The 25,583-nt window shown below is 41.0% G+C and overlaps 1 protein-coding gene and 1 pseudogene across 1 annotated transcript in view; both read right to left on the reverse strand.

Annotated features, from left to right (window-relative positions):
• Nucleotides 1-964: 964 nt before the first annotated feature.
• On the reverse strand, nt 965-2,771 carry LOC110329262 (annotated as a pseudogene).
• Nucleotides 2,772-9,882: 7,111 nt separating this feature from the next.
• Nucleotides 9,883-25,583, reverse strand: part of Adgrv1 (adhesion G protein-coupled receptor V1) — a 510,986-nt gene continuing 495,285 nt past the window's right edge. Inside the window, exons 87-89 of the mRNA XM_021208450.2 lie at nt 24,082-24,270; nt 20,415-20,592; nt 9,883-10,181 (exon numbers count right to left, since the gene is read on the reverse strand). Coding sequence (XP_021064109.1) covers nt 10,063-10,181; nt 20,415-20,592; nt 24,082-24,270 — 486 coding nt within the window. The 3' untranslated portion in view covers nt 9,883-10,062. The remainder of the gene's footprint in view (nt 10,182-20,414; nt 20,593-24,081; nt 24,271-25,583) is intronic.

A 25,583-nucleotide genomic window follows, 5' to 3' on the forward strand; every position in this document is an offset into this window, starting at 1 on the left:
CTTCTATTCTAGAGATAGTTTTTAAGCAAAGTAGAAAACTCACTAAACTTTGGATAGAACCATATGATCACAGTGTGGTGCCCAGGAACCAAGAAAAGTAAGCAATGTGCAGTGTGCACTTCGTTACTAGAAAATTTGAATTTGCACATAGATGATCATGGCCTGCTAAGGTTAGTGGGATTTGGTAGTAGTAAGTGCTGGCAAAGGAGTTTTCTAGAGTAATCATTCAGTGACTAGTTAGATGTCTTCATAAAATCTTTCAGTGAATCTGGTAGATCCTGTTCTACAGTTATACTTCAAGTATCCCAGTTGCTTAGTAACTATTTCGTGTTTCAATTTTGATACCTTTTTTTAATTTTTTGTGTCCATGCTTCTTGTCTCCCTGACTTAAATATTTATAGTACTGAAGAAGTCCCATTTTTATTTATTATGATTGTATTACCATTTTTCCACTGATTAATTAATTCCCTTTACATTCTGATGGCAGCCTCCCCTTTCATCCCAGTCCCCCATCACATGGTCCTGGCCTCTGCACCCCTTCCTCTTCACTTCTGAGAAAGGGGAAATCTCTCCAGGGAACCAAACCACCATGGCACCTCAAGTTACTGATGGACTAGTTATATCCTCTCCCAATGGGGCCAGAAAAGGTAGCCCAGTTAGGGGAGCAGGATCCACAGGCAGGCAAAAGAGTCAGGGTAAGCCCCCAGGGACATACATGAAGACCAAACTGCACATCTGCTTGGGCCCTAGCTCCAGGCCTTGTATGCTCTTTGGTTGGTGGTTCAGTTTTAGGGACCTCCCAAGGGCCTGGGTTAGTTGACTTCATTGGTCTTCTTATGGAGTTCCTATCCCCTCTGGGTTCCTCAATCCTTCCCCCAACTCTTCCACAAGACTTCCTGAGCCAGATCTAATGTTTGACTCTGAGTCTCTGCATCTGTTTCAGTCAGCTGCTGGGTGGAGCCTCTCAGAGGACAGATGTGACTGTGAATGCAGGCTGACAGATACAAACATAGCCTGAGGCTCCAAGGTAGCTGAAGGAGGAAGGCAGGCTAGCAAAAGTTGGCGGGGTAGCTACTGCATTCATTCATGTCTATCACAGACAGGGCACCTGTGTACCCAGGTCAGCAGTGACCAACATAGCTGTCAACAGTGTCTTCACATATTGTGATATGTGAAGCCTTATCATTGTGACAAGACTTTGAACAACAAAAAAGCATCAAGGTCTCACAGTATGTCCCTGTGAATCTACTCCCCATGTAGACACAGTAGTATTTCTTTCCTCCATCCACAGAGACCTCCATGGAGATATGGCTGACTGGCACATTCATCAAAGTTGAGTTCACAGTGGTCTCCAAGAAATCCTGGTGCACAGTCACAGAAGTAAGTCCCAAGAACACCCCAACACGCAGCACCACATAGACATGGCAGGGATCCACATTCATCCATTTCCAACTCATAGTTCACACCAGAATACTCTTAAGGATGGACACACATGCATCTGCCTATCTCACTGAGGCATACAGCCTTACTCACGCAGGGATCACATTCAGCCACTTCCAAGTCACAATGCCTGCCTTCGTGTCAGGCACACTGAAACAGGAGTATCCATTGATTCCATCCTGACACACAGCCCTATTGTGGTAAGGTCTGGAAGCATGCTTGTAGTGATCTGTCTCATAGAACTTTCCAGCATATCCAGCAGGGCAGATACAGTCAGGGTGTCAGGGTCTTTATGGCAGGTGCCTCTATGTTGGGTAGACATTCCCTCCAGAGGAATTACTGGAAGTTTCACAGGTGGGCCCTCTGTACCCAGGAGGACATTGGCACAGGAAGCTCCTTTTTCCTGGTTTTTCAAACAAGTAGCAAGTCCTTGGCAGAGACTGAAAAAGCAACTTTGTCCAAATTATTGGCTAATGTCTAAGCAACAATTGTTGTCTTGTGGAAAACCCTTGCTTGTAGAATTCTTTTGGCAAGAATTTAAGAGACACCTGGTGCTGTTTTTATTGCAAAATAAATCCTGGCGCCTCAAGTCATTACAGGACTAGATACATCCTTTCCTACTGAGGCCAGACAAGGCAGCCCAGTTAGGAGAGCAGGATCTACAGGCAGGCAACAGAAATTTGTTCAGATCTTTCCCCTTTCCTCTCCTTCCCTCTCTCCTTTCTCCCTTTCTCTTCCCTTCTCTCTTCCCCGCCCTCTCCCTCCCTCTTCTTCTCCACATCCTTCTTAAGACAGGCTCACTATGTAGTACAGGCTGACCTTGAACTTGGAATAACATTCCAGATCTGGCCTTCTGGGCTTCAGTATCTCACATGGGAGCATCCATGCCTGAATCTCAGCTCCCGCTTTTTAGTCTCTGTATATACCCCTAACTCTTCACAATAAAGTCTACGCTGAATAAGACTAAATCATTTGTGGATATTAGATGTATAAAGATCTATTTTATAATCTACATCTTTCTGTAGTTGCAGAGTTCATGAGTGGCCATATTTATTTGTATAAGCTCCTTTGTTTTATATCCAGGGAAGTAATTTTCTCCACAGGACTTCCTACTTATCAGCAGCAGGCTGAGAATAGGTAAAGCCTATTACCTACTGGTCTAAATTTCAAAGGAAACTGAATGGTTGTTTGGCCATCAATTCCTAGCAACATTTTTTTAAATTTTATTTTAAGATAGGATCTCACATATCCCTGGCTGTCCTCTAACTCACTATATAGACAAGGATGACCTTGAATTTCTGATTCTCCTGCCTCTACCTCACATGTGCCATGGCGACTGGGAATATACCGCTGAGAATCCAACCCAGGGCTTTCTCCACGATTAGCAAGCACTCTACCTGAGCTGCATTCCTAGCCCACTACTTAACTACTCTTGAGAGAGGAAAGAGATGAAAATGAAAATGGGGGGAAGGAACAAGAGGGGTAATCAGGAAGAGAAAGGAAATGAGGAAGAGGTGGAAGGGGAGCGGTTATGAGAATGAATGAATATTTCCCCTCCCGCACCTCCCACCTGTTGCCTGGGGAACAGGATGGAAAGCTCACAGATATGTTTCTACTGCCTTGACTGCTCTCCTCCAAGGTGACCATGGACTCATCCTCTGAAACCATAAGCAAACCCCCAGTTACATGCTTACTTTTGTAAGCTGCCTTGGTCATGGTCTCTTCCCAGCAGTAACTAAGACAGTAGTCTATAGTGTATACATGAGTAGACACCAGTTCCACAGCCAGACAGTGATCAGTTGGTGATTTGGGCTGTGGCAAATTGCTATTTCTTTCTCCTAATATCCAGACAGAGGCACTTTACCTTAGTAGAAGGAAGTTTATAGCATAATCGGTATTTATAATGTTAAGAATTACAAGAAACTTTTGCTTTTGACTGAATCCTTCACCCGAGACCAAAAGGACCAACCCCAAATAGAGTGAATCAGAACATTCTGAAACAAACTAGGTTTCTGAAAGCACTGGAGATTTACAGCTGTCAATCAAAAAGGGCCTTGCAACATGTCCTGACCCCATAAGGACCTATCGTCTGCTTTGACCTTTCAAGGACAGAACCTGGGGTAAGTCCTGTTCAGGAATTGCTTTTGTCAATCATGTCCTTCCTTCTTCCTGCTCAAGTCACCTACAAAGACTGTCTTGTCATGCTAACACAGCTACTTCTGTTCTATGCACAGGAGGGTGCTTCATGCAGGATTATTATTATTATTTTTTTTTTTTGAGGCAGCGAATTTCAGAGCTCTATTGGGCAGGACAGAGGGCCACATTTCTGCCTGCTCACCACCAAACATTTAAAACACTGTTATTACGCTGAGATCCCTGGTGATCTCCTCATGACCTCCATTGGAGTTTGAAGAGAGTGTAACCAGGAAAGCTCAAAGCTTCCGTCCTGAAACACAGGCAGTCTCATTTACAGTCCACCTTTACACTGGAGGTGAAAATCACATGGAACTCATCACTAACTCAAATCTACGTTTCCTTCTTAAATGTCTTTGCTAAGTAGTTTCACTTTTCTGGTAACTTCTTGTTCTTAACTTCCTGGTGTCATGCAGGATTATTAATCTTTATATTTGTTGAAAGTAATTCAAACAAGTGTTTGAATTTTCCACACAATGTGAAGGCTTGTTGTGAGACTGTGGAGGGTGGAGGGGTGGTTTGCTGCTCTTGCAGAGGACCAGTGTTTGGTGCCCAATCCTCCCTCTGAGTTGCCTGTAACTCCAGCTCCAAGGGACCCCACTCCCCCTCTGGTATTCACCAGCACCCACACTCAGGTGAGGTACTTGCCCACACAGGAACACACACAGGCACAAGCACAGGAACACTATATTCACATATATAAAACCAAATCTTAAAAGCAATATGACTTTTCAAAAATCTTTAATAATTTATTAATATATTAAAAAGAGCAGATACAGAAAGAGTAGATGGCCGATAAGAAATAAACCCAATGTTTTACCTTTTGTTTTTACTATATGAACAGTCTTTTAAGGGAAGTTTTCAGGGATTAAAAGTACTGACAAATTGGAAAGAGGAACATGGGCTAGAGTTGATAGCTCAGCTCTTGGTCTTGCAGAGTACCTGAGTTTGTTTCCCAGCATCCAAATGGTGGCTAAAAGCCGTCTGTAACTCCAGTTCCAGGATCCAAAGCTAGCTCCTGACCCTTGTGAGCACTGCATGCACAATGCACACAAATACAAATGCAGGCAAAATGCCCATGCACATAAAATTAAATGAATAAGCCAACCTTTTTAAAAGAGAAAATACAAAAGATGAATAAAGTTTCTTTAAATCAACCTTTACTTCAAATAGCAAACAAGCTACAGAGTCTGCAGCTTTTAAAAAATTAGGTGCTTTTCCAAATATTTATCCTTTGCCAGAAGGAAGGGCCTACTTCCCTGTTTAGTCTTTATCTTGGTGACTTGCAAGAAATCATGACTTTTGGATCATAACATTTTAGGTTGTTTTGAGGGATTGAAAGCAGCTGGAAATGTAAAGGTCTTGAGGAAAGCTAACAGTTTGCTCCTAACACTTCGACAGAGCTTGACATGATCATAAACATGAGAATCCCCCTCTACCCCATGAATTTTGTACACTAAGTCTGTATTCACTGTGATTAAAACTGACATGTAACCTAGTGTCAAGTGTGATGTGTTGGGTACAAGCAGCATGGATCATTCATGTTATGACAAATGCACACCATTGGAGTCCCTCACTGTCAGACATGATACATAGGAAGGCTGTGTATGTGTGTGTGTGTGTGTGTGTGTGTGTGTGTGTGTGTGTATGTGTGTGTGTGATTTTCCATATTGGTGACTAGCTGTGATTAGGTGTGAAGGGCAAATGACATTTGCTGTTTGCTCTCAGCTTGGTGTTCTTTCTCCAAGCCATCCTTAAGAAACCACTTTGGTTTAGAGCCTGTGTTTGCTTTGGTTTGCCTCCTATAGGAGCATGTGTTGAAGGCACCGTCCTCAGTATGGTGACATCTTTAAGAGGTGGGACCTAGTGGAAAGCAGGCAGGTCATTGGAGTGCTGCCCCAGAAGGGATTAATGCTCTGTCTGATTAGGTGCTCTTAAAAAGCAAGATGTTCTAGAAGATCAAGTCTGGCCACCAAGGGGGTCACTGACTTCCTGTCTCATTCCATAACCTCTTGTTCACACTCATTTCCACCATGGTGGAACCTACCAAGCCATGCTGCCAGGGGCGACCAGGAAGGGACTAGATGGAGATGCTGCTCCATCTTCTACTTTCAGAGTCTACAACTGCAAGCTAAATAAACCTCCTTGCTTTATAAAACACCTCTTGGGTATTTTGTTAAAACAGAAAATGAACTCATCTATTAATAGGCCACTGTCAAAATGAATGTCATGTTTGTTATAGGTCGATAGCAATTTTCAAGACTCTTGGAAGGAAAGAACAGTGTGCATTACAGATATAATGTAATAAATTATAGCATTGGATATGAGAGGAGGAATAAATTTGGTAACAGAACGATGGCATAGCATTTATAACACCCTTGGGTTTTTAGGTGCCAAGCATCTGTAACAACATGTAAAAGATGAATCAAGGCAATGCTCTAACTTAGATACTACAGTGTATGGGCTATGCTTTGTTTCAGCAATGATTCACTGGGCACCGGTTTTGATCTTGGAAGTATGTGGAGTACTTGGGACACTAGAAAAAAAAATAAGATAAATTTTCCATTTTTAAGGTTCTGAGAGGCACAGTGGGGGTTCCATAGAGATTGGAAATTAGAAGAAAACTTAGATTTTCTTCTCTGTGCAGTGCCAGAGAGTGGATAGTGGACAGACGGCCTACCAGCTTTAAAAATGTATTCTACTGTAGGTGCTAACTTATTAATAAATGTTAGCTGTAAAATATATTATGCCTTATAAACATAAGCTGAAAATTGCTGAAGGTTATTCGCCTCCTTTATTGAATCCTTATGCTCACTGACTCCTTGTCCCCCTGAGCCTTTGCAAATACATTCTCTGTCTTTTACTGTATTGATGATTTCAGATGCTTCACATACATGGAATCATGTAGTGTTTATCCTTTATTGGTGTCTTAACTTATTTATTAATGAAGTAAAAAAGGCAACCTCGAGAATGGAAGAGTACTTGGCAACCACATATCCAATAAAGTTGATGTCTAAGTTATAGAAGAACTCTACAAGTAAAGAGAAATAAATAAACAGATACCTGGGAGGTGATGGTGCAGGCCTTTAATCTCAGCACTCAGGAGGCAAAAGCTGGTGGATCTCTATCTCTCTCTTTGAGTTTGAGGCCAGCCTGGTGTACAGAATGAGTTCCAGGACAGGCAGGACTACACAAAGAGCCCTTTCACAAAACAAAACAAAACAAAACAAAACACAAAAAAGGGAAAAAACAAAAAAATAAGGAAGAGAAACATACACAAATAACCCCAATAACATAATTAAAATGATCGGTTAAAAACTGTAAGAGATTCAGTGTAAGGAAGAGTCCTAGCTTCTGTGTATCCCTGTTTTTGTTTGTTGGTTTGTGTGCTTGTTTTCCTAGGGAAACTTGGAAAAATGGGATCCACACCCACAACAATTAAAAAAGAAGACATGAAGGTCCTTCAGTGTTTTTTGTTCCAGGTCAGGGAGTGTTGGGGAGACTACTCTAGCATCCAGCCACTCAGAAGGTCAACAACACTTTATCTGACCGAAATCTACCCTCACACCAAAGTACCCAGAGGCCTTAGTCTCTCAAATACTGTAAACACACAGTGGAACGCTTTGGGAACCACATTCCTAAAGTTGTATCCATGGTGTATTTAAGCAAATGTGATCAGATTTGAGAGAGAAAAAAATGCTATTTAATCTAAAACCACCTTGATAGCACACTCCAAGCGGGAGCATCTGTGAAGTTTAAATTACGATCTCCTGCTGTGTGAAAGACCTGTTTCACCATCCCAAGCCAAATGTTACCCTCTTCCCTTGCATCCAAATGATCACTTTTAATATTCTAAAGTACAGATTCTCAAAACACACTTAAGATATGGGAGTGGGGGTGGAATCTTAATCTCAGCAGCAGATGCACACTGCTCCAGGAATTCTAGCTGTCTTTGGCAGAGAAGAGAAACTGAGAGAGATGGGCATCGCATCTGTCTCAAATCGATGCAGGTATTTGAGAAAAGAAGCGATGGTTGCTCGACATTAAATTACACCGTGCTTGTTGTCAGTGCTACTGAATTCTATACTTTGGACAGGTCACAAGGTGACTTCAATGCTATATTAGCATATTTTATTAAAACAATAATATAACAAGTACAATTAAATCACACATCTCCAATGACCGTGCCTTTGCTCTATGTCTCCCCCACAATGTTCACTTTCACTTTTGGTTTGATTTGCTCCTTCCAACAGGTGCTTGGCTCACACGTGTCTCATTTCAGTCTGTGCCAAGAGACATTGTGAAAGGCAAATAGTCTCTGCTGTCTGCACATGAGGCTTATCTGGCCTGGCCTGGGACCTGGCTTCTAAAAGCTTTGTTTCTGTACTTTTAGTATATAAAAGAATCACATTCGACAATGATCCAAAAAAAAAAAATCAAGAGTATCACAATGGGTCCACCTTCTCTCTCCACTTCCCTTCCCTCTTTCCTTCTTTCCTCTACCTTTCTTCTCCTCTTCCCTCCTCTCTCCTTTCCTCCCTCCCTCTCTCCCCGCTTCCTGTGTGCTTATAGTATCAAATTACCATATAATCCATTAAAGCAGAATTCAGCAGCATTGCTGGCATTCATAGTATAATTTGTAATGTTTCTTCAACCATTACTTTTTTGTTTGTTTGTGTGTTGGTTTCCCAGACAGGGTTTCTCTGTGTAGCCCTGGCTGTCCTGGAACATGCTTCATAGACCCTGCTGTCCTCAAACTCAGAGATGTGCCTGCCTCTGCCTTCTGAACTCTTGGATTAAAGATGTGTGCCACCTCTGCCAGACCAACTATCTCCACCATTTCATATATATATATATAATCTCCTATCGACATTTTCCCATATACTGAAAGCATTAAGAAGTAAAAATAGTAACTGACAATTACCTTTGGAGAGTGTGAGTTTTAGGAATCTGAGAGAAAATACTGCCATTGAGATGCCTGGTGCATGAAACCTGTAGAACCCTCTTCACCCAACACCAAGCTCAATGTTTACAGCACCCCACCTTCCTCTTTATGGATTTAAGCTGAATTTGGCAGTTACATCCATCTTATCATGCGACAGAGAGCTGGACAATGCTCCAGCTGAAGGATGATCAATTTGTCACTTCCAGGGAAATTTAGTTTTAGTGCCATATTTTCCAAAGGTCCTAAAAGGGACTCTAGTCCACCAGAGGAGGTGTCTCTGCTTTTATACACTATATACAAAATTTGTCTCTGATTTTGTTGTGGACCTTTTTACCTTGTACTTATAAAAATAATCTGCTTATCACAGTTCAATGTAAGAAGAATGTGGGGAGCATTGAGAAGAAATAAATGTCAACCATTATCAATAACACAATGCAGGTTTCATATAACATATCACTATATTTGACACCTAGATGGAGCACTGTGGCGCTTTAATTGCAGCTTCAAGGGAAATCATGAGGAGAGCAAAGTTTCTTAAATTTTTAAATAATGTCATATTTTTTTTCTTTGGGATGAAACTTAGTTTTCTTAAAAAATATGTAAGAGCTCCAAAAGAAAAGGTCACAGAGCATTCCTCAGGGCAACTTTGTTCTCCTTCCAGCACGTCTTCTGGAAACACAGGAAACGAAGTCATCTTGACTAAGGCACTGCTCGGGGAGCGATTTCCTCATCTCTCATTCCAAGACAAAGAAAGACTAAAAATCACAAACTGAGAAAATTTTCTCCAAAACAAACTGTACTGTTTCAATGGACCTCCTCTCAGTTTCGTGAGTGAGTGTGTGGAGTTATTTTTAACTGAGGACAGAACATTCATTTTGGAAAGTGTTCAGAACCTTAAATTTGTTGAGAGCGGAAATCTATCTTGCTGCAAAAAGCCTATCACAATCTCAGGGCCCCATCCACCCTCAGGTGCAGGATCATTCCCAGGCCACACATGAGAGCTTTCAGGACTCAAAATCATCTAGATGGAGAGAAGGGTGGATGTTGGATCCCTACAACCACTTATGGGGGAGGAGACAGGTGCCTGACATCATCTAGATTCACACTTTGTGTTTTTGCCCCCAAACATTTATTCATAAATAATGAGGCTGAATGATACCACCTGGATTGCAATACCTTTATTGATGATTATTTTCATTAAACAATGTTAGTCAAGTTCGGATGATTAAAAAACAACTAATATTTTTAGATAATGCGCATCCTTGTAAATTACAGGAATGATCAGATCTTTTATTATAGCAGTCTTTTTTAAGTTGTACCAACACTAAGCAATGTATATTCCAAACATAACAATCACTTCTGTGTTACTCAGTACGATGTACTGGCCTCTACTACATGGCTATAAATGCCTACAGAGTTTAGTACAAAAGCCAAGGCAATGAGGAAACTTGTCCTCTTTCTACTGGAGAGTGTAAATGGGACTCTCAGAGGTGGGTGTCAGCAATTGGTATCCTTCTGAGTTCTACAATCTGGGAGTCGGTCAGGGCGCTTCCCTCCTGGCTTCCTTGACCTGATTCATTGTCACTGACACTGAGACCAGCACCTGGAATCAAAAAGAATAAACACATGAATTCAAACTATTAGTGTGATAAATTCTGAATAGTCAAGTTATATTAAACCAAAACATCGTATTTATGTTAGTGAAATTCCAGGCTAAAACAACAAATAACTTAAAATGATGGAATACTTTAAATTCACACAACTTTGGTAGCTTTTCAAAGTAGAAGTTGATTTCTTTTTTGTTGTTGTTGGTTTGTTTTATTTTTGTTTGTTTTCCCTGAGATAGGGTTTCTCTGGCTATCCTGGACTCAATTTGTAGACCAGGCTGGCCTCAAACTCTGCCTGCCTCTGTTTCCTGAATATTAGGACTAAAAGTGTATGTCGCCATGCTCAGTGTAGAAATTGATTTCTAGAGATATAACTTCTGGTTACTCGTGTCTTTGTTTTGTTCTGAGACAGTGTCTCATTTTGTAGCCCAGGCTGGCCTTAAATTCATGGCAATCCTCTTGCTTCAAGGTGAGTGCTGAGATTCCAAGAGTGAGGCACCACACGTCGCCTTCTCTATCTCTTTTCCTTGTTGACATGTGATGGACATGTAAAATTTATGATAGAGAACGTCATTTCTCAACTAAGGGCTTACCAAAATAGACAGGCAAGCTAAGAGACTTTTTCATCAATGGGATAGAAAACATAACCACCAATCCATTGATTTCCAAATGATATACCAGGTCAGAACTTGTTCTTTTCTTCATTATGCAGGGACTGTATTAACTCTTGTTTTTTTTCTTTTTCTAGACACACAGGCACACACGTGTGCATGCACACACTCAGTGAGGAATGAAGAGAGTACAGATGTGGTCATTGAGTGTGCTGGTACCAGTTATCAGGCAACACCTCCCAGTGCTTCCCCCTCTGATGGCTATTCAGCGTTGGAGAATGGAAGTCAAGTAAGAAGCCAATGGCTGCAGTAGCCACCAAGTCCCTCACTGTGATGGGGAGAAAGTAGTTCTGCTGGTAGCTATGGGTTATTCTTAGCTTCAGAATAACCTATGTGGAGAAAGAACCAGGAGCCTATGTCAATTCCTTCTAACTAAGCCCTACTTCACCTGCTCTTAACTGTCACACCCTCTGCCTCATTCATTCCTATGTTTCTATATCACATAAGGTGCCCAGCCCTGCTCAGAGCCCCTGGCTCTTTCAGTTTTTTTTTTTTTTTTCTGTTTTCATGTCTGCTTTTCCTACTGTCTGTGTCTCGATGTTATCCCCTTTGTACCGCCTCTGGTAGGATGTACCTGCACAATTCTCTGTGCCCTTCACAGGGCCATTTGTGATCTTCCTGTGGAGATAAGTTCAGGTGCTGCCTTTAATTCCTGGCCTGTATCACATCCTTCCTATTGTTCTGGCTCACACTCATACAAAGTACTTGGTGCACTATGGGTATATCTTTATGATGTGTATTCTGAAACCAGGCTTTGAGTCTACCTTCATCACCTTGGGACTGGGCTTCTTGGTGCAGATCCAGTGGTCTTTACTGACATCCTTTTCAGAGATTTCTCAAAAGATGGAACATAAATGGCTGAGAAACATTTAAAGATGGACAAATATCCTTATTCGTCAGGGAAATACAAGTAAAACTACTTTGATATTTCATCTTACCGGCAACTTTTGCCAGGATCAATAAATAAAATGACAACAAATGTTGCTAATAATGCAGGGAAGGGGGACACTTATTCATTTGTGGCAGGAGTAAAAATTGATACAGTCACTGTGGAAGTCAGTGTTGAGGTTTCTTAGGAAGCTAGGAATAAATCTACCTCAAGATCCAACTCTTGGGAATATACCCAACAGTTTATACATCTTATGACAGGGTTACTTGCTCAATCCATGTTCACTGTTACTCTATTTATAATAACCAGAATTTGGAAACAGCCTGGATGTCCATTAACTGATGGATGGCTAATGAAAATATGGTACATTTATATAATATAATATCATTCTACTGTTAAGAAAAATGAACTATGAAATTTGAATGTAGATGGATGGCACTACAATGTATCATTATGAGTAAGGTAACCCAGACTCCAAAAAGACAAATATTGAATGTTTTCTCTTATATGTGGATGTTAACTTTTAAGCTTTTGATATGTGTTTCAGTCTGAGTGACCACAGAGGTTAGCAAGCAACCAGTGGAGAGGACAGGATCTTCTAAGAAAGGGTGTACTGGCTGGTTTTGTGTGTCAACTTGACACAAGCTGGAGTTAACACAGAGAAAGGAGCCTCCCTTGAGGAAATGTCTCTATAAGATACTGTAAGGCATTTTTTCAATTAGTAATCAAGAGTGAGAGGGCCCATTGTGGGTGGTGCCATTCCTGGGCTGGTAGTCCTGGGTTCTACAAGCAAGCAAGCTGAGCAAGCTAGGGGAAGCAAACACTCTTCCTTGGTCTCGGCATCAGTTCTTGCCTATAAGTTCCTGCCCTGTGTGAGTTCCTGTCCTGACGTCCTTTAGTGATGAACTTTAGTGATGAATAAACCCTTTCCTCCCCAACTTGCTTCTTGGTCATAATATTTTGTGCAGGAATAGAAACCCCAACTAAGACAAACTGGTACCAGAAGTTGGGTATTCCTGTGATAGCCTGACCATGTTTTGAGGAGGGCTGTGGAAGGACTTTAGAGCTATTGGGATGTTAAGAACACAGTGGGATGTTCTGTAGGAGCTTGTAAGATAATGTTGAGAACAGTGCAAACAATGGAAGCTTGGTTTGTGAAATTTTGAAGATTAAAGACTCTTATCAGGGCCTTTACTGTCTTGATTGTGAAGATTCTGTAGTTTTGGTTAGCTCGGACTGAAGAATCAGCTGTGATTAACAAGATACCCAAACTACAAAAGCAAAACATTTGCATTACTGGGATGTTTGATGCTGTTTAGCTGGAACTAAGAAATCAGCAGTGATTAAGAAGAGACCAGCATCACTGAAGTAAAATCTTCTGGGAAGTGTTTCCTGAGAGCTCAGAGAAGCTGTGTTCCAGAGGCAGCCATGGTTATACCTCATGTTGGCAGCCAGACTTGGTAATATTTGAGTCACCCAGGTGGTACTGGTTTGGAAGCATGAAGGGGTAATAGCTGATACTTGGCTCTGTGAGAAGCCAGAAGAGGTCATTGGTGAAGTTGCAGATTCACTGGCAGTTGAAGGCTCAGAACTGAAGAGGTCATACAGAGAAGCTGAGGTTTAGCACCATGAAAGAGCCTATGAGAATGTATTTGTGAAAGTACAGTCTAATTGCAGCAGAAGATAGCAGTGATTTTGAAATGCCAGTACCATGAGATGACCACCAGGAACAACAGCAGTAGTGAAGTACAGGCAGCTGGAGCCTAGAAGACAAAGTGTGTGCTACAAAGGGCAGAGCTGGAGAAGTGACTCAAGCCCTTGGAGGAGCCCAGAAGATGGTGAGGCACAAATGTTATGGGTATAACCAACCTCTATTTAAAAAAAAATCTATTAAAAAAACTAGATTTAAGGTCCACTCCATGAGATGGAACTCATACCTAACACTATGAAAGTGACCCAAACCCAGATACTAGATATGTTATAGTGCCTAGGGGAAACCCTCCTACTATTATTCTGCTAAAGGAATTCCCATCTTCTTGCAGTAGATGGGAATTAACAGATGGTTACATCTGGACAACATGCAAAGCATGGAAGAGTCTGGAGCACTCAGCCCTAGGTGGGTTGTCTTTATCAAGCCCTTCCCTTCAAAGCTCAGGAACTTATGTGAACAAGAAAGTAGAAAGGCTGCAAGACCTGGAGATGTTAGTTGACTTCAAGGAAACTGCATTGTTAAGACACAACAGGGCTAATGTACATGAACATCCAGAGAAACTGACAGTTTACACCGGTTCCAACAAGTTCAAACCAAACAAAATCTCAGCACGGAAAAGCGGAAGTAGCCATAGAGTGCTACTCCTAACTAAGAACTCTTCTCAATTTTCTGGGAGAAAGGGAAGTCGCTTTCTCTTGGAGAGTGTCACTGGGCACATTAACCACACTCCAGGCCAGATCCAAGTCCAGGAGGAGTTGACCAACACAAAATGGACTCTCTGGTTTTATGTGTTTGTTTTGCATTTTTTAAATTTGATTTTTAAAAGTGTTTGTTTTTCAGAGGAGAGGAGAGAGGGGAAGGTGGATGGGGGGAGGGGAGAGGGCAAGAGACAGAGAGACAGAGAGAGAGAGACAAAGAGAAAGAGAAGGAGAACGCTTTCTTTACTTTTAGTGTCTGCTCCAGCCCTCTGGAGAACTCTGAATTGTAGTGCCTTCTCAATCTCTATAAAAACTACCTCTCTACTTTAATCCTCCCCAATTGCTGTGATTTGGATGTCAAACTTATAGTCTCCTAAAACAATGTATATTAATCATAATAGAAAAAGATGTCTAACAAAAATCCTTTCTTAAACTAAGAACTAGACTATTTCCACAGACAATACACTTAAAAATTTTACTAATGTAATAATATTGAAATGTTTATTATCCAACAAAAAAATTATTTCTTTTTCTCTTAACCAAACAAAAAGCAAGTTAAGACAACTTGGGGTGTATATTTCTACATTAAAAACAAAACAAAATAAGGCAAAAGTATAGGTCAGAGATTCCAGAAGCCAACAATAAGATTTACCTCCAGGCTTTCAGAGAACAAATGGTACAGACTTCTTTATGTGACAGAAAACTGAGGGATCCATTTAAGAAGAATCCCAGTGAACTCATCAGATAATGGCCATTCTATAGAGAGAAGGTGATTGGAGCAGGTTAATCTGGGCAAGAAGGAACTGAATGACTAAGAGAACTTCTCATCATGGGACCAACTAGAGAGAAAGGGCAAGAACCCTGCCATTAGCATCAAGGAAAAGCAGGCAGAATGATGCAACTAGTACCAACCCTCAGTGATTTCAAGTCTGCCTGCTGTAAATGCTATGAGGAATTTGATGTCCACCAGGATAAACTACTCTAGAAGGAACTGTCTGTACCGACAACTAGTTCAGCATCCAAGGTCCTAAAAGGTGGAAGGAATAAGGCTCTGGACCTAGTCATCTACAGAGTTAAACACATCTAAGTGACCTACAACCTTCTTCTTCCAACTTCTTTCCAGTTTAACCGAATGTACACCATGTAGACTCTAATCTCTCACTGGTGGGCATAAAGGGCATGTGTTACCCATAAGCATAACACTGAATGATGGGGTAGAAACCATCTCTTTGCCATTCACTGTATGTTAGTTTATTCAATCGTTATGCCACAGTGACCAAATGCATAAGAAATAACTCAAGATGCACAATTAGTTTGGTTCATTGCTTCAGGGATTTATATCTATAGTTGTTTGGCCTCATGTTCTTTAGTAAAACATCACTGTGGTGGAGGAGTTCTTCATAGAGAACAGTCAGTAAGTAGATCGAGGGACAGGGTTAGATGCAATCCCATGCCATGCCCCATTTCCTGGACTCTATCAAGGCTCTACCTCCTGCCTTCACTATCTCTCACTGGTACTACTGTACTAGGAATCAGGCAGAGACCTCATGATGGAACCACCTCTGGAAACATCATCTTAGACACATTCTGTGGTGTGCTTGACTAGTCTAGAAATTTCTTAATCAATCAAAATCAGCTATCACAGACACAATGCTATCTGCCTTATGATTTTTCTGAAAGGTATTTTCGTCCTAATACTTTAAGCCAAGAATTCAGGAAAAACTCAGTGACTGTGGTAGCAGCAACTTTTTTGGTAGAGAGAATGAGCAACCACAAAAAACTACAAGCAACAATTTACATGAATTGTATGCATCCCATCTTCTTAGTAAATTACTGTGCACAGTTAAGAAGAGGGTGATGTTTACTCTGTTTTACAGATGCAGGTGTTAGATGAAGACTTGACTTGCAATGATGGGCCACATCACACTACAGAAAAGTCACAGAATGGAGATACCACTCAGTCTTGTGATCCTGTCTCATGTACTGGCAAATCTAAATGGTTCTTTCTTGGTCTTGAGTTATCAAACTTGGTCTTAAGGGATTCAACAGTGTCTACAAATTTAAAGCATCCAAACTTCTATATCATGTGATAGTCATGGTGTAGTCAACAATCGGGTGGTAGCAAACTAAAATATGAAAATCCTCGAATTGCCTTCCTCCCAGCTCCTACCAGTCTCCCGGCAACGTTTATGTGCTATTTTTTAACCCATTGAGTCCAACTAGCAATGCCAGTATGTGCATGGGAATGGGACAAATGGGACTTTCAAAAAAAGGATACAATTGTTCACATAAAGAAGATAGAGTGAGAGAGAAGGAAGAGGTATATATACAGAAAGGGGAAAACACAGGGAAATGCATGCCACGAAGGCAGATGAGAGGGAAGCCTGGGAGGAAAGAGGTTTAGCAAGAGGGAAGAAGTGGAGATGCAGATAAGAACAAGCATATTTCTTTATACTCTAACACCTTGATTATTTTAAAAATCCATGTTGTTAGACTTTTTTCTAGACTTATGTAAGGTATCTCTACAGTTTTATTTGCTCAAAAATATTGAAATGCTATGTGAGTCAAGCAAAAACACTTTGGTAGGCTAAGTATATACCACAGGTCAATGATGAATTCTACTATAGATATACAGCATGTGGGTGGCTCCTTTATTTGACCATATCCTATAATGGAATATGTCTAGGGGATGATGTCGGGTTATTATAGTATCTTTTCTAATAATACAGATAACCAGTGTTAGAAATTGCCATTTTGATGTTTTAAAATATTTTTTCCGAACGAGTTTAGGGAACTCTATGGCATGCTAAGCTAAATCTCTAAGCAAGTCATTCCATGCATTCCTGACCCAAATGCACTTAGTAGCTGTTATATATATAGTCCACAGATCTAATTTAATTATGTCCAAGAATTCATTGTACTTGAGTGTTTGAGCATAACGATCAAATGACACTGTATACAGAACAGGAACCTAATGTGCACAGATCTTAATTTGTCGACTTCCATTCAGTCCCAACTTTACACAGAGATTTACGTAGCTAGTTAGTCCATTCTCCTTAAAACTTGTTTGTCTTTAGTTGCTCTGTAGGACCCTCTTCCCTTTTGACTTAGTTGCAAGCATTTGCTGGTATATATTTCTGTTTCCCATCCTTTCTCTTTCCTTCCCCCTTTCTCTAACTTTTCTCTTCGTTCTTTTCCTTTCTTCTCTCTTCTTCCACTCTCCCAATTCAAATTTAATAATCCCCATAGCTACCAACAAGATCCCTGCTCTGATGTACTTCAAATGTTATCTTCTACCTTGGTTCTTTGCTTGTGATTCGAACCTTGTGATATTCATGAGGAATGCTCTGCTCCCCCAATAAAAGCATCAGATTCTCTCAGCAAACACACTGCCCACTCAGGTCAGAAGCCAGTCTCCATCTGTCCTTGGTTCCTCCCATGCGCCATCTTGTGTTCTTTACCTTTTCCCTGTGAGTTTTAACCTCCCTCCCTGGTCCATTCTGATCCCTTGCCATCTTTCTGGACTGCTTGTAATTTACTCTTCATACTTTTGTAAAAGTCATTTTGCCTCAAAACCTCCATGAGCCACTATAAATACTCCACAAGTTATGACTGCCAAACAGCATGTTAATAGTATGCTAAACAGCAGCAGAGGTTCTGCACACCCTAAAGGAAATTGTCACTAAATATATTCCAGAAATGCAAGATTAAATCCAGTAAACTGGGTCTTGTTACAACTATGAAAATGACATTTGAACTGTCAGTCTATAGTTTCCCCAATACACCCAGGCAGGGGATTGTCCCCTAGAGGAACAACTACAAACAGCTCAAGCAGGATGTTCACTAAAATTCATCTGCAGAATTACACTGCATTGCTAACAGTGCAAGCAAAGTTCCCGTCAGGTTATATCATGCCTCTAGGTCCAGTGTTTCTACTCCACCCTAACACTGTTCTTCATGAACAAGCATTACACACTGTTAAGACTGAAAGCTTTGTTTAGATATTTTAGTATGTAAAGTCCTTCCTCCATTCCTTTCATATTAAACCCTTTATATTCTTCAGCTGAGATGGCTTCCTCCCTTGATCCCAAAACTCTATAACTTCCTTCTTTATTTATTTTATTCTTCTTTAACTCTCATGCCTATTCCTCTCTAGCAGTCCCAGATTTCATGCTGTTATCCATCCAATCATTCATGATTTGAAAGTTCTCTGCATAGGCATAAGAGCATCAATACCAGTAGAGTGTATAGGGTGGAGTTCTTATTCACATCAGTAGAATGTGTCATTTCTTAAAAGGGCTTGAGGGCTGTGTGGCATTCTGGGTGTGAGCACAAGGAGACACTGGGAAGCACTGATCTACTTTGTGGTCCCATGATTTCTTAACTATGAGATCCTGATATGAAATACAAAATGAGATGTAGTCCCTGGGGTTTGGGAGTTATTCTCAAGATATAAGAGTTTTACTTTGTGAGGACAAAAGCATTTTAGCAAAGCAATATACCTTTATAGAAAGATCAAGCTATTTTATATTGAAACATTTTTAAAAAACTTCCTCTTGCTTTTTTGCCTTCTTGCTCTCCCTCTGTCCTCTCAGCCCCTTCTCTCCCCATTCTCCTCCCCCTCTCCATATGCTCATTTCCAGCCTCCTCTTCTCTTCTTTCTTCTCTTTTCTCTTTTCTTTTACTCTTCTCCCCTCCTCTCCCCTCCCCCCTCCTCTCCCCTCCTCTCCTCCTCCTCCTCTCCTCTCCTCCCCTCCCCCCTCCTCTCCCCTCCCTTCCCCTCCTCTCCTCTCTTCTCTCTCTCTGTCTCTCTCTCTGCCTTTCTCTGTCTCTACTACCCTCTCAATTACCCTCCCCATGCCCTGAATAAACTCTATTCTATACTAAAACAAACAAACAAACTTAATTTTTTGAGGATGAATTTTCTTGCTTTTTAAAGTCTGTTGGCATTTTTATAATAGCAGCAGTTCAAAATTTTTTGAGAAAGATAATGTTTAAAAACTGCTTATAGAATTTGAAAAACTCTAAAATGATTTAATTATTATATTTTTAATATTCATAATAGAGTCATGACAAATGAAGCATGTAACCTATGACACTGTGATGGCCAATCTTGACTGCCAATTTGACCAGGCTGACAGCTAACCTAGTCTACTAGCAAAGCATGCCTCTCAGGCTTTTGTAAGCTCATTTAAAAAGACCATTAGGTAACCATTAGGTAACCATTAGGTAACCATTAGGTAAGTAGTTCTCATTCTGACCTAGTCAGTAGTGTGATTCACTGGTATCTTCAGAAACTGAATGGGCACCAGGAGGTTAGAAAGATGCAAGGTGGCACCAGGTTGGAGGAAGCAGGTTGCTGGTGGCATGCCCTGGAAGAGGATGTCTTGGCCCAGGCCCCTCTTCTTGCAACTCTGGTTGCCAGGCAGTGACCATCTTTACTCAGACATCTTTCTTGATATTTCTCCTTTGTCATGGGCCTAAAAGCAATAGAAGCTGCTGTCCACAGACTGAAACCTCGAAACTCCTGAGTGGAAAAGAAAATCATCCTTCTCCTGTTCTGCCCCCGTATTTATGAGTGTTGGAAAGGTCACACCACCATTAGTGTGGGCATGTACACACTCAACAGGATGGTATCCATCAGTGATTTCTGCGTGGAGCACGTGGCCTTCAGTCGGGTCTCTCCCTTTCTCACTTTCTAGGCTATGTGCTGTGGTCTGAGATAGGACCTTGAGAAGCTTATTTATCTCTGTATACACATTACTCATGAGGGTTCCAGATTGAGCAGAACTGAAAATGTACACACTCACAATATGCATGAACACACACACACACACACAAGTCAATGAATTACAGAATGTGATTGTGACACTTTGGCAACATTAGTTGCTTCTGAAAGGATATGGAAAACATTCCTCTTAAATGATGTTGTTTTCTTACAGATCAAAACAAAACTCCTCAATGAGCATCCTTATACTGAATTTGACTTCCCAAGATCTTGGTGTTCTAGCTGGGTTTTAGGCACAGATATTTACATTTAGAGTATGATGTTTTCTTCTTTAAAAGCAAGTTATGAGTTATTTTTAGTCTGTGTTATATTTGATGTGAAGATATTCTTGGGTTTGACTGGGATCAGAACTGGATCATGGGAAGAGGCGTGTACCAAGGGTGACAGTGCTTCTGCATGTTCACGGATGGGGACATAAAGTAGCCCTGCAGGATGGCCCACTTGTAATGTCATGTGTGGGTCTCATACATACCAGTTTTTAATGCAAATATCAGGTCATCAAACTCCTGGGACTCCTCATCAGCTATCAGGGACCCCGGGCCATAGCCCCCAGAAGAAGGGAAGGAGGCACCGTTCTGGGGACTTGTCTTCAAATCAGGGCTTGCCTGGCTGGTCTGTCGGAAGGATGATCTCTCCCAGTCAGATGGCACCTTTTGGGATTGAGGTAAGAATAGAAGGAAGTAATAATTGATAACATGAATGAACATATTCATTTCGAAGCCTGAGTTTGCAGTATATTTCTACATTTCATTAAAACCTGTGAATGTTCCATTGAGTTATTCGTATGAGCATGCATGTTATACATGTTCTCCATGACATTACACCGCTCCTAGTGTTAGTATAGACTTTAGAACAGTTTCTCAGAGTCACACGCAGGTTGCTATGATTTTATGCATGAGGATATAAAACTAACATTTTTCTGTAAAATGTATGTTAAGGAAATTCAGAAGATACTCCAAATTCTTAATCTAAAATATATTTTAAATAGACAAAGGACATAATGAACTAAAGGGAATTTATGCATATCCCTCCTTGGTTTTTGATTAAATGCTCAAAAAGAGTTCTGTCCTGAGATGATTAACTGTCTTTCTAGTTTACTGGCAAACCAGGTTAGTGGAAAACAATCCCTCAACCCTTCTCCCTGTGGCCTGCCCTGCTCCTGCTGGCCCTTTAGATGTCTCCCACAGTCTCTCCTCGACAGCTGGATCAAGGCCAATTTTGAGCCTCTGAAGAATGTAGACAGACTTTAAGCTGTGCAGTTGTGCAACACCGCAGAGGAACACTCAAGCAATGGCTCCAGCCCAGGAACAGACAGTCACAGCTGTTACCTTCCATTGCAAGGTATGAGAGACTGCAGGGACACCTCATGCTGAGAAAAGCAAACCAGGGACCTTAGAGAAGGTACAACCTCAAGATGATTGTCACTACGGATCCAAGCATCTAGAACTTTCTTCAGTGACAGAAATACTTCCTGAGTTCTCCAGTACCGCAGCTTCCAAGCCCACTTGTCTATGAACATTTACAGTGTGGTTGGGTGAACGACAGTCTAGATCTGAAATGTCAGTTACTTTAATTCAGCCACACATACCAGAAAGAAAGTTCAAAAAACAGGTCAAACCAAAATGGATGTTAAATTGGTAACCATTCAACAAGCACAATGGATCTTAAAATATTCTTGTTGGTTTTGGCCACTCATTATGATAAAGTACCTCAGTTTTAAGAACATCTGGCATATAAACATAGTGCTAACTTTCAATATATTTCAAAGTAATGAAGACGTATCTTTTTTCTTTTTCAAAAAAATGGAAGATTTATTTTTATTTTATGTGTATGACTATATTGCCTGTTTGCATGTATGTGCACCATGTGTATACCTGGTCCTTACAGAGGCCAGAAGACAACATTGGATCCTAGGACCTCAAGTTATAAATGGTTGTGAGCTACCAGGTAGCTGCTGGGAACTGAAAGTTGGTCATTTGTATGAGCAGCAAGTGCTTTTAACTGCTAAGTCACCTCTCTGGTTCTGGCATATCTCACATTTTTAAATATCTTTCTTAACTTATTCATATTGACAGCTAAATATATATTCTTTTAAATCAAAACCTTTCCTTTCTCCTATCTACTTCTCTACTTTGTGTTTTTCCATTATGAGTTAATAATTCTTTATATTAAAAATTTCCCATTCAAATCAAAAGGCTATACACAGTAATGGCATTGTAATCATTTACTTAAACTTAGGCTGATAGAAATGAAAGTACCTCCTACGTTTCAGAGAAGACAAAATGTATTGCTGGGAAGAAAGATTCATTCTCTCTCTCTCTCTCTCACACACCTATTTCTGTCTGCCTATTATGACTTTTCTTTTCTCATTAATTCATTAATTAACTTTAAATCCTGATTACAGTTTTCCATACCTCCTCTTCCCCTCCCCCCCGCCCACCGCCACAGTCCCTCCCTCTCTTCTTTCCTCTCCTGTCCTCTCTCCCTTTCCTCTGCGAGAAGGGGAGGCCTCCCATGGATCAACCCACCTTGGCATATCAAGTAGCAGTAGGACTAGGTGCATCTTCTCATATTGTGGCTAGATAAGGTAGCACCCCGTTAGGGGAAAGGAATCCATGGCAGGCAACAGAGACAGAGGTAAGTAAGCTCTGCTTCTCTGTTAGGAGTCCCACATGAAGACCAAGCTGTACCTCTGTTACATACGTGTAGGGGACCTCATGTGTGTCTGGTTGGTGGTTCAGTCTCAGTGAGCACCTATGCACCCAGGTTGATTCTGTAGGTTTTCTTGTGGTGTCCTTGGTCTTTCTGGATCCTGCAATTCTTCCTCTCCGTCTTCCAGCAGATTCTCTGAACTCTGCCTAATGTTTTGCTGGTGGGTCATTATATCCACCAGAATGGCTAAGATCAAAAACTCAAGCAACAGCTCATGCTGGATGCGAAGGATGGTCGCTCCTCCATTGCTGATGGGAGGGCAAACTTGTACAACCACCTTGAAAATCTATTTGTCAGTTTCTCAGAAAATTGGGACCTCAAGACCTACTATACCACTCTTGGGTACATACCCAAAAGATGTTCCACCATACCACAAAGACACATGCTTAGCTATGCTCATAACAGCTTTATTTGTAATAGTAACAAACTGAAGACAACCTAGATGTCCCTCAGCTGAAGAATGAGTAGAAAAAATGTGGTATATTTACTCAATAGAATATTATCGAACTATTAAAAACATTATAAAATTTGCTAGCAAATGGATGGAACTATCACATCTCTATTTAGCACCCATCTTGAAGTTACCCATCATTATCTATTTATCTAGCCACCTATCATCCTATCAATATTTCTTTTTCAAGAAAGTATTTCTTAATTTCATGCCAATATGTTTTTTTTAAAAAAGCAAAAAAACAACAAATATTCCTTTCCTTGCTTGCCTTCATAAAGAATGGCTGCTGAGCACATGCCTGACCTGAACAGTTACAAGGGCTTTGCATCTCTGCCTCTTCTTCAACAGATCTATTCAGATATGCTTTTCAGTTTAAATAGTGGCCCTTCTAATATGTCGCCAAAAGGCAGGGGTGGAGGGCATGTGAGTCAGACTCAGGAAATCAAACCTGTATGGACAGAATAATATAGCCAGCAGTGGGAGGCAGTTTTTATGGAGGAAATCCTGCCTGGATTTTCCAGGAGTGCCACTAAAGCACTCTCTGAGCCTTTGTTTTAGAATACTTGATCATATTGAAATTGAAGAGTCGCTACTTGTTTTCTTCTCTTTGTGGGGATTGGAGAAGTGTCAGGGGGTCAGGCAAATAAAGACAGCCAGCCTTGAGAGCATGATTTTAGGAAGAATAGTATCTTACAAGAGCATTTCTTAAACATATTGATATTTCTATCACATCAAATTAGGAGTTCTGACGGTTTTTTGAAGGAAATGATACATTGTTCTCTGATTTCTCAGTATAAATGGCTGATCCAAATCACTCACAGGACAGAAAAAAACATAATTATGATACCTCAAATAATACTGCAGAGGGGAAAGGACTCAGAAGTCGGTCAGTAACCTCTGTCTTACACTCAGAATGAGAGGGAGGGCTGGTCAGGAGGTGAGGGAGGAAAAGCAGAGGTGGGGGAGGGGAACACACCTCTTCCATAGCGTTGATGAGGTTCTGGGTAGACTTGTTTATCTCTCCAGCTGGAGGTACTCCGCTGCCAGGAGTGAAGAAGGCTGTGCTGGGTCCTGGGTGACCATTCATTTCTACTGTATAGCTGGCCTTCATAGGGCAACACGTTTGGTTGTGTAAAATGAAATAAACCACAAAAACATAAAGTCCCTATAAAAAAGGAAAAATCAATTAGTAAGTATGTCAGAGGTCATCTGGCCAGCTCAGCTAAACATAAACACAGCAAGTCTATCTGATTACCTTGAGTTGCTCCAGGCTTACCCAAATCTAGGAGTGACTGACAGACAGGTAAGAGGTCACTGCCAGTTCAAAGTCACTAAATGCTCATCAGTGTTGCTTAGGAAGCGTGGACTCTCACTAGTCATTTTTTAATTAATATATGTGTAACTGTGCCTTCTTAACACATGAAAACAAATTACAGAAATTTATGAATGAGCTGTATACATCTAGATGTATACATGTAGAGAGCAAACTTGTCCTGTAAAAAGGGACTGTTTTTATTCCTCCGTCTCAATGTCTAACTAGCTGATGGGGGATTCTGCTTATCTTGTGTGTGTCTGGAAAGAGCTGAACAGCTGCCACTTGACACCCTGTGTCCATCTCACCTACTTACCTTACTGGGAACCAATTCGCTGCATAGGGACTCTGCTGATTGCTTAATAGTTAGAGCTTCTCCATAAATGTTACACAAGAGCAACAAACCTCTCTAGTGCATTCTTCAAAAGCCATTAGCCCTTCAAATTCCTTACAACATACTTGAGCTCTTGATAATTACTCTGCTTCCGTCACAAGGAGGGACACTGCCTTTCTGTTTGCGTTCTGCTCATTACACCTTTTTTCCTTCATGTTTTGTACACGCGATATGCTGTATGACTACTGTTCAAAGCCTAGTGATTCTGACAGTTTCATTTAGACAATAAGATACCTTAAATTGTGTGTGCGTGTGTGTGTTTTATATTTCTTGGTGTTTAAAAATTGAATGCAAATAGGAATCTGTCACTAAAAATTTAAACCCATAAGATACTCAGCTAATTAAAGAATAAATAGAATTAATGTAAAAATTTTTCTGGAAACATAAGCAAGTGTCAGCATTTGTAAAACTTGGTGTCCCCATGGTTCCTATCATCTGTAGAGTACTGAAGCAACTGGAGCTGGACCAGCTGTGCAACTGTACCTGAACTGTCTACCCTTCTTAGCAATCACCACAGCCCAGCAGTCAGAAGCAGCTTTTGCATACAGGAACTGAGAGGACGAGGCGCTATGCCACACAGGGCTGTCTTTGGAGCTGTGTGAGAGTCCAGAGTCTTCTCTTCTACTGGGAGGGGGGGGTGTGGCACCTTCTCAGATGGCCTCTATAACTAAGAGCATTTAAAAAGCAGTGGTGTGCATGATAAACATACAAACTCAAAGGGTGGCACCTTCTCAGATGGCCTCTATAACAAAGAGCACTTAAAAAGCAGTGG

Source organism: Mus pahari, chromosome 11 (genome assembly GCF_900095145.1).
Source record: "Mus pahari chromosome 11, PAHARI_EIJ_v1.1, whole genome shotgun sequence".
Taxonomy (NCBI): Eukaryota; Metazoa; Chordata; class Mammalia; order Rodentia; family Muridae; genus Mus; species Mus pahari.